General features: G+C 39.6%; 1 protein-coding gene across 6 annotated transcripts in view; it reads left to right on the top strand.

Moving 5' to 3' along the window:
• Positions 1-889: 889 nt before the first annotated feature.
• The window catches only part of LOC134845590 (V-type proton ATPase 116 kDa subunit a1-like), a 32,720-nt gene continuing 24,168 nt past the window's right edge, over positions 890-9,441 (top strand). For 4 of the 6 annotated variants that reach the window (XM_063862556.1, XM_063862554.1, XM_063862553.1 and 1 more), the window contains exons 1-6: positions 894-1,318; positions 1,711-1,893; positions 2,755-2,883; positions 3,159-3,289; positions 4,360-4,486; positions 4,699-5,019. In XM_063862556.1, the coding sequence (XP_063718626.1) occupies positions 1,205-1,318; positions 1,711-1,893; positions 2,755-2,883; positions 3,159-3,289; positions 4,360-4,486; positions 4,699-5,019 (1,005 nt within the window). In that variant the 5' untranslated portion in view covers positions 894-1,204. Of the gene's footprint in view, positions 1,319-1,710; positions 1,894-2,754; positions 2,884-3,158; positions 3,290-3,342; positions 3,432-4,359; positions 4,487-4,698; positions 5,020-9,441 lie in introns of all 6 variants that reach the window. The other 2 variants (XM_063862551.1, XM_063862552.1) reach the window with 2 other exon arrangements.

Raw genomic sequence — 9,441 nt, 5'->3', positions numbered from 1 at the left:
CTTTTTTGGGACCTAAGGGACATATTTTTCATTTTGGGATCATTGAGCACGCACCAAAATTTTAACTGACCATGAAAACGAAGAAACGTTTACAATTTTCCCTTTGTTTTCATCCACTTGAAAAACATCAAGTATATCTCAAGCAGATGGTTTTTTAGCTGACCAATCTTTTAGCAGACTCAGAACAATTGTAAAGTCAGATAATTAACTTCAAACGCGGCATTGGCGATTAGCGACCGCTGCGCTTCAATTCAACCCGAATTTTATTGTGAGCGGCAATCTTTGTTTCGCCGCTAATTTAGACTGTTGTGATTTTGAAGTTGATGGTTTTGTTGACAAATCCTGAGATAATTGTCTTAATTGGGGAAATTTGGCCCCAGACTTGAGCGTCTTTTTGAGTCTTTCAATCTATCATCCATCACTGTGTTACGTTGGTCTGCTAAAAAACTCATGTTTCATTTTTTGTGCTAAAAGATTGGTCTGCTAAACGATCGGTCCCCGAGATATGTACTACTATGATAGACTGGGCCCCGGAATAATACACCTAGAGCTATTCTTGATATAAACAATATAATAATTACAGTTTTTAATCTGAAAATTTTATAACTTATTTCAGTTGAGATGTTTAAAATGAATTATTTGTACAGTTTAGTTTTCGAATTATTACTCGCGAAATACATGCGGTACCTGTCTATCATAGTAGTACCAAGAGAAATTTAATGCCTTTCAAACGATAAAATTGTTGATTTTGTCAAACAGTTCAATCGAACCGAGGACGAAACGAAATCAAATATGAGTTTGTGCAATTAACTGAGACAACACATACCACTCTTAACATTTCTATTTGAGATGAACATACAGCCCAGGAAATTATATCCGCTGCCATTTAGACTTTGGTAAATGCTAGAATTGGTCAGTAGTAATGAACCATAAGCTGCTATGAATATATAGGCTTGTGTGGATTTGATGTAAATTCTGTCTTTTTCTTGCACGTTACGTCTTTTCCATTGGATATTTTTTGACTAACAGTCCAAGCTGCTGCCTTTACATACATTATTCACTTCATTGCTTCCTTAGACGTGCAGTTTAATAGTATTTAACTGTAAGATTTCAGATCGATATAGCTCCTTCTTTTTTTCCTGTTCAATTCAGCTAAAGTGGACTGTCTGCTTGCTGTGTGTGTGTGTAATAGAAGAGAGTAGAGATGTCTTTGTTTCGGTGTGAAGAAGTTGCCCTGTATCAGCTCTTTCTGCAGAGTGAGGCCGCCTACAACTGTGTGGGGGAGGTGGGCGAGAGTGGACTGGTCCAGTTCAGAGATGTGAGTAATTGTCAATTCAGATTGCCCTACCGTTTAGTCAACATTTACTCATAGTTGTACAGTTGTTAATTTTTGCGCTAGAGGGGGGTTTGTTACGGAATTATGGTTCAGGTTGAAATGTGTTGATGTACACAGTTGACTGTTTCAATCATAGAAATTGACTAACATTTGAGAAACTGTACCTGTACGTATAAATCGGATCTTGTTTTTTATTTCCCCAATGGTACCAGTGTATGTTAATTTGGTACCGTATCACCAATCTCCCCTCTGGCAATGGAGAGCGGTTTTGGGAGTAGTTAACAAAATCTTTTACGTCTAATGTTTTTTTTTCGCGTGTGTGTGTGTGTGTATGTGCGTGATTATGACTGTGCGCCGTTGTGTGTTATGTTCAGATGAATCCAGAGGTGAATGCGTTCCAGAGGAAGTTTGTGAATGAGGTGCGCAGGTGTGAAGAGATGGAGAGGAAGCTGCGGTTTGTGGAGAAGGAGGTGAAGAAGGAGCAGCACATTAAAGTGGCCAACAGTGTGCCTGACAACAAACAAGTCCCACAGGCGAGGGAGATGAATGAACTGGACGTGAGTTGACCTGACCCACCAACACCCCCACTCACTCATACCATACATAGCATCCCTCTATTCGCTTCTCATGTAGGGGTTGGGGTCTCGGAAACTTTGGATAATTTTTGATTAATGGCATACTTTTTTTGAACAGTAAAATTGACATGAAATTTTAGTAATTAAATGCTGACTATTTTTTTTGCTTGGAAAATGCATTTGTTTGGAGCTCTTGAGGCGTGGTCATTGAATAAGAAGATCTCAGTTGGTTAGGGGATTCCACACAATTAAGTAGTGCAATGTACGTTATGGCATCTGAGGGTAGAGGAGACTACTTTACCCAGACGAATAGGGTCCCTTTCTGGGAAGTCTGTCGCTGTTGCGGCAGGGTTGGCACCATTTGCTCCAGTTGGAGACGAATCCACCACGAGTAGGCGACGCCTTACAAATGAGGTACGCGACGCCTTACAAACCTACGAATACCCAGCAGTCCTCGGACACAATCCACCAAAAATTGCCAAAGAAGAAACCGAATTACCAAGAACAACAAGAAGAACACTGGCACAGCTCAGATCCGGCTACTCAAAGTTCCTGAACTCATACATGAACAGAATTGACCCGACAGTAGGCGAACTTTGCCCGGACTGCCAGCAAACAAGCCACACAACTATACACCTGTTCGACTGCATCGCAAATCCTACGAACTTAACCCCAGCCGATCTCTGGAAGCAACCGAAGAAGACAGCAATATTCCTGAAACTCCCCACAACCCTGGACCCAACAACGAGCGACGAATAGATCTCAGAAGGGCAACAACAACAACTACTTTACCCAAAATAAGGTTTGATTCTTTTGTAGTAGAATGTGGATGTTGTGTTTTAGAACCAGTTGGAGAAGCTAGAGAATGAGTTGCGTGAGCTGTTGTCCAACCAGGAGCAGCTACAGAAGAACTTCCTGGAACTGACTGAGTTGAAGCAAGTGCTACTCAGGACCAGCACCTTCTTCCAGGAGGTAGCCATTAGACAGCCCTTAGACCCATTCTACTCAAAGCGACAGTATAATATCATGTCCCTTGTCTCAAATATGTCCTCGAAAAGCTAAGCTGTCTATTAGTATTTTATGTGTATGTTCGGTTGAGTCCCCTTTAATTTCAATTCAGTCCCATTTTATCTCAAGTGTTTCTATTTTTAACACCTTTCTCATCCAGCAGCTGCCTTGGCGTCCGGTGCCATTTTAGCTTGTGCCGCTTGTTAGTTTAGTCGAGTAGCTGGCAGTGATCGCTTTAGGCAGACTCCCATAGGTTCTCTTCTCCCGCCCAGCACGGGGGCAGACATGATGAGGAGGCCGAGGCACTGCTGGACCAGGAGAACGCGGCCGCCATGCAACAGAGTGGGGGCGCAGGCACACTGAAATTGGGGTGAGGAGAGTTTAGTAGTCGTGTGTGTGCTTCAAGCATGCGTGTTGTTTCAGGGCGGAGGTCAGTTCGGGCCCCCTGCAGGGTCTGAGACTGATTATCAAGTGGGTGGTCCCTCCGATGACCCAGGGGCCACCAAACTGGGGTAAGATAACGAACCAACCTGCGAGCTGAGCTAAAAACAAACACTAGTCTAGACTAGAATCCTGAACATACTATATTTCCCGCTGTATAGATCCGCCAGTTCAACGTTAATTATTCAGCGCTTCGCACTAGCTGGGACGATTGCACCGAACATGCGTTTATCATTCATGTGTCAATTAGTGCTTAGTCATCGCTTAGCTTAGCTACAAAAACACGACACATGTCATTGATAATTTGCGTTATGCAGAGGAGTCACATTTAAGTTCGCCTAGCTTCTAGGTGGTAGCTTAATCTGTGAATTATTATTTTAACTTGAACGCATGTTTTCTAACTGAGTTTGATTTGACTGAAGTAATGCAAAAGGTGTTTGGCTCCTAGCCTGATTATGGGATGTGTTTAACTCTTTCAATATGATGCTATTGGAATGTGTTTTGTTTTTATCTCTTGTTTTCTGTTTGAGTGTCCATGAAAGAAGTGAAGACATCAATATAGGTCGGGTGGCTTTTTAGTGTTGTTTTTTTTTTCGGAAAAAAGTCCTAAAATTTATGCACGCTCACTCCAATGATTCTTTCTATTCGTTTGGTAAAAGGGAAGCGAATTACGCTTTTCAATAACGAAAGTGCAAATGGCGCTAAATCCATGAATGGCTTTTAGACAAGAAAGTGGGTTTCAACGCATAGATTTCTCGGCGGAATAAAGAAAGTTCCTATTGACACAGATTGTCTAATTGGACTAGTCTTATGAAAAAAGTGTGGAAATTATTCTTGAATTTGGAAGAACTTTGACGTGATTTATATATTTTTCCACCGGATTTCGAAAAGTAAAAATTGTTCTTAAATTAACCTGATTTGGTGGCGTGTTGTCTGTTCATGTCTACTGCTGCCTATAGTGTTGTTTATGTATCTCTGTGTGTTTTGTCTGTTCTCTAGGGTCGTAGCAGGTGTGATCAAGCGTGAGCTGCTGGGTGCTTTTGAGCGGGTGCTGTGGAGAGTGTGCAGGGGCAATGTGTTCCTCAAACATGCTGACATCGAGGAGGCACTCATCGACCCATCCACAGTCAGTGCTCCTCTCTTCCTCTCTTCTTCTCATACTCACCCCCATCCACCCGCACCCCCATGCAACATACACTTACTTTCTCGACCACAAACATGTGTGCTCCTTTTCCAATTCATACTTATTCATCACCATTGGCTTTGATTTGCTGTTTTTCTTTTCTTTTAAATCTTATTTGGTGTAATGTGAATTATACTGGGTGGCTTTGTGTGTAGGGCGACTCTCTGCGCAAGTGTGTGTTCATCGTGTTCTTCCAAGGAGAACAGCTGGGAAATCGGGTGAAGAAGATATGCGAGGGGTTCCGGGCCACCCTTTACCCCTGTCCAGAGCAGACTGGGGAGAGGAGGGAGATGTTGCAGGGAGTGGAGGCACGCATTGCTGATCTGCAGGTAGTGCTGGACCAGACCCTCAGCCACCGGGCCAGAGTACTGGAGAGTGCGGCTGGACAGTTGCCAGTTTGGTTCATGAAAGTGAGGAAGATCAAGTCCATCTACCACACTCTCAACTTCTTCCAAGTGTCCCAGAAGTACCTGCAGGTCAGTCAGAACCCCTTACCACGCTCAACCACCGCTACCTACAACAAAACTAGATCACATCAATTTGATCATTTTTTAATGCGATGTCTCTTCGAAAAGGGCTCCTAAACGCTACCACCGCGCATTGAGAAGAATTTTTCCATTTGCTTTACTTTTGCGAAAGCAAGTCTTGCAATCGGCAACGAGACTTTTTTCCCGTAAACAAATTTTCAAATTGCTTTATTATTGAATCTGAACACCTCCAGGTTCCTTCGGACTTGGCCTAGAGGTAACGCCGTCGCCTTTGCAACCTGAGATCAGTGATGCGAACCCCCATCGGACCTTGTGTTTTTTTTCAGTATTTATGCAATTGAAATTTTTTTTCCGGTTAAAATTGATTTGTCGGATTGTTTATCTGCTCAAGTTTTGTCGGCTTAGTTGCCTCATCATGGATTTTTTTGTGCTGTAATCAGTTTTCATGGTAGTTGCAAGTGTTGTTCATTGTAGTTAAAGGGAGGACTTGAACTTTTTAAAAGTTTTTTAAAATCATTTTTTTTCGGCTCAACTCGTGTCTGCTAAAACAAGATTATCGGCTTTATTTCCGCTACGTAAGTTTTGTCCCGTTGCTATTTTAAAATTGAAATGATCTACTTGGCATCTTTTCCCAGAATTTCTACTTGATAAAAATAGTTATTATGAAAGTGTAGGGGATTGCGTTTTTTGATACGCCGTGGAAAAAGTGTTCCCGCGATTTTCAAAAAGAGGTATCAACGAAAAGACCGCCTACTCCCCTCTGTGACATCATACTTCCGTGGTCTATTTTTACTCTACCCCTCTGTCTTCAGCCTTCGCAGATGTCTTGGGAAGGACTTGACCCATAATTTTGATTTTTTCTTCTCAGAAACTACTCGCCCAAATCGGAGACTTCATCGACCTTTATCCTGTCAAATCTGGTATCAATGCTTAAATTGAAACAACAGGTCATCCAAAGCCTATTTTATAAATGACTACGACCAATTTTTGTTAGAAAAAGCTATTGTATTCAAAACAGTCAAATTTTGTTTACTCTTAGTTTGGCTTTTCTCGAAAACTACTGAACCGATTCGCAGGTTAATTGGTCAATTGAGAAGCCTGGTTTTGATAATGTTCTCTGCTGAAACTGCCTTTATATACGTTTGGCAGAAAGAGGTCTGGATTTCGGAAAGTGAAATTTTTTAACTTTTGGCCGTTTTAAGAAACTTTTTGACCAAGACTTTTCTTAAAAACTACCCTATCAAATCTAAGATGAAGGGGTAATTATGAAAAGGTCATTAGAAAGAACTGGTTGCGAGAATTTTTCTAAAGAAGCGGTGACTCCTTGATTTTTTGCAAGAGAAATTTTAAGTCCTTGGAAAACTCCCAATATCCCAATTTTAGAGTAAGAGAAACAGCTAAGATTTTGGGCTGTCCTATTTTTTGAATTTAACCAATCCATACCGAATCAATATAACAAATTTAGAAAGTATCAAACAAGTTCCTCCATTTCCATATGTTATCGAGACATCCGAAAATTTTGGTTCATCTAGTTTTTTTTCAACATTTTTCACTTTTTTCCGACTGCTTATGATTTTTTATGTTTGTATTATATCGCAAGTGGTGCGAAGCTCCGCTCGGTCTGTTTAACTTTTTTGCATGCGATTGTGCCCAAGGGCGGGATATTGACTTGGTCACTGTGTCCTGCCAATCTCTGATTATACTAGCAAACTTGATATTGTAGTGTGTTAGTACGAACCTTTTTTTCCCAACCGATGTCGCAAATAAAAGTGCTCACTTATTTGGCGGAACTTTTGCTATAAACACGATCTGCAGCATTGGAAATTTCATAGCAACTGTTCTCTGCTTTTTGTGGCCATTTTTTTGGATTTATTGAGTGTGACTAATTTTAACAATTTGTGGCTTATTTCTAATTTTTTTTTTGCATTTTATAGAGCTGCTTTTTGTCGTGTTCTCACTAGTCTTTGCGAACCGCAGCTTTGACTTGTATCAAACTTATTACACTTGCGAAGCCAGTGTAATAGTACGAACCTTCTTTTTTCCAACCTAAGTGCCACTTTTGGGGCACCTTTACAGCTTTTTTAAAGCATATGATTTGACATCCGAATAGTAATAAGTTAACACAGTTGATGCATAACAACATAACAATGATGAAAACTCGATTTCAGTAATTTTCTAACTCAATATATCGCAATTATTTGAAATGCATAATTTATACATGAGGTGGTTTTATGCTTTGCGATTTTTAACATGCAAAGTTACTGTGGATGCCTTCAGTTTGTTATATTCCAAATAATTACTTGCAAAATTGTGTCGATTTGTCTTTGGTGTCACTTTTGCTCAATTGTATTGGCAATTTATTAGCATATGTAGCTGCTTTCTTCGTGATTAGGGTTTGTAGGTTGTTAAGCTTGCGTGGCTGAGTGGATATTGGTTGCAGTAGGTCGCAGATTCGAACGCTACACGTAGTCGAGTTTTTGCCAATTCGAGGTGTATTTCTACTTTTTTTTCCACTTGATAGATCTACTATTTGGTCGTGTTCTAGGTGGGGTGAGGTAACAATGCCGTGATTTTAAAAAGCAGCCTCTCGTTTTCTGTTATCAGTCTTTTTGCCGTTTTTTTTTGCTAGTGAAGTCAAGTGCAGCTTTGTCTCTAGGTAGGATGCAAGTGAACAAGAAATTACGTTCAGAAAATTGAAACAGTTTTAGGGAGTTGAATAGTTAGTTAAACAGCGTTAAATTAGAGTTGGCGCGAGCAACTCTTGTGTTACTTAAGTCTCTGTCTGTTTATTTTTGTTGGTTTAGTTCCCGCAGCACGAACTCTTTTTGAATGTTCAGCCTTCTTCTAGGTTCCTGAAAGCCATTTCTAAAGCTTCATTGTTGGAGCTAAATAAGTTGAATGATTTTTGCAGATTTTGTTTAATTTTTTGAATAACAACTCTTCAAATTAATAAATATACATTTTTTGATTGCGATTAGCCAGCGTTATCAATCCGGAATACGGACTTTTTTCGGGCTAACTAGTTTAGCAAAATCATTTGAATCATTTTTTTTCAATCAAAAGTCAGGCAGCTGCGTTATCTCTTCCCCACCATGCGCGAATTAATGTGGGGAAGAGCTAACGCAGCTGCCTATGAAGACAAAAGTCAATGGTTCGAATCTAATCAAGATCTGTTTTTTCTTTAGCAAGTGGAAAATTATCCGCGTGTCAAAATGTCTTTGTCGGACTTCTGTTTGTCTGCTTTTTTGTCGGCTTAGCTTAGGCAGCACAAAATTTGCCTAAAAATGGGGCATTTAAATTCGAAAAAAAATCATTGTATGCCGGTTTTGGGCATGTAATTGAGTTCCAATAAGTTCTGCCTTTTTTTTAAAGAGTCAATGAACGTAGTGAAGACTCTCATATAGGTCTTGCTGATTTTTTTGTTTTCTATTCTCAGGAAAAAGTCTCAAAATTTGTTCACGCTTAGTTTTGATTTTTCGCGTTTTGACTTTTCGCGGTTTGCATCTCTGTGTTAAAAGGAAGGCAAACTTCACTATCGAACAGCACTTTTTCGCTAAGTGTTAAGTAGATCCGAGTTCTATTAAATTTTCCTCGCCATCTTATTGAAAACATCCGTTTCGTCAACATAAATACTGTGAGGAACTAATAAAGTGTGAACACGGTAAAGACATTATCTTGGTCACCTGTTTTTCGTTTGACGAAAAGAGATTGAAAACGTTCTACCTCATTTTTCTATTTCGAAGGTTAGTTTATTAAGAGTCATGAACGTAGTGAGTGTTCTTATATAGGTTTTGCTAATTTTTTTGTGTTGTTGTTGTTGTTGTATTTTTGTTCAAGCTCAATTTTGATTTTTCGCGGTCTGACTTGTGATTTCTTTTAAAGTTCAGTGCATTTCTATTGTTAAAAGGAATGCAAACTCCACTATCGATCAGCGAAATTGTAAAGGTCACGAAAAGCGTGATCAACTTCTAATTTTGAAAATGGAAATTAATTATCAGGTTTCCCAGCGAAATAAAAGTCGGGACCTGTTTTTTTTTTCGTCGAAAATGAAAATTTTCGAATATTTTAGACTTTCGTGTCTGCCAATTTTCGTCGGCATGAGTCCCCCAGAAAGGCTGTTTCTTTTTAGCATTTTGAAAGTTCTTTGTAATTTGGTGCATTTTAGTTTGTTTCAGGTATCTGTTGTCCACTTTTTTTTTGCAATTTTCATAACTTTTTTTTGACAAAAAAACGATTTTTTTAAAGGTTTTTTCAATTTTTGATTTGTCTTTTCATTTACTGGTTATCATAGTCGTACATTTTGTATCACCGGTGATGCGAAGCTCGCCTTTGTCTCTGTGTTTAAATTTTTTTCGTTTTTTGCTCCCTTCCTTAGTGTGCATTGAATTATTACTTACGCGATGTTTGCTT

Source organism: Symsagittifera roscoffensis, chromosome 5 (assembly GCF_963678635.1).
Source record: "Symsagittifera roscoffensis chromosome 5, txSymRosc1.1, whole genome shotgun sequence".
Lineage (NCBI taxonomy): Eukaryota > Metazoa > Xenacoelomorpha > Acoela > Convolutidae > Symsagittifera > Symsagittifera roscoffensis.
This window is presented reverse-complemented; position numbering and strand designations above follow the sequence as displayed.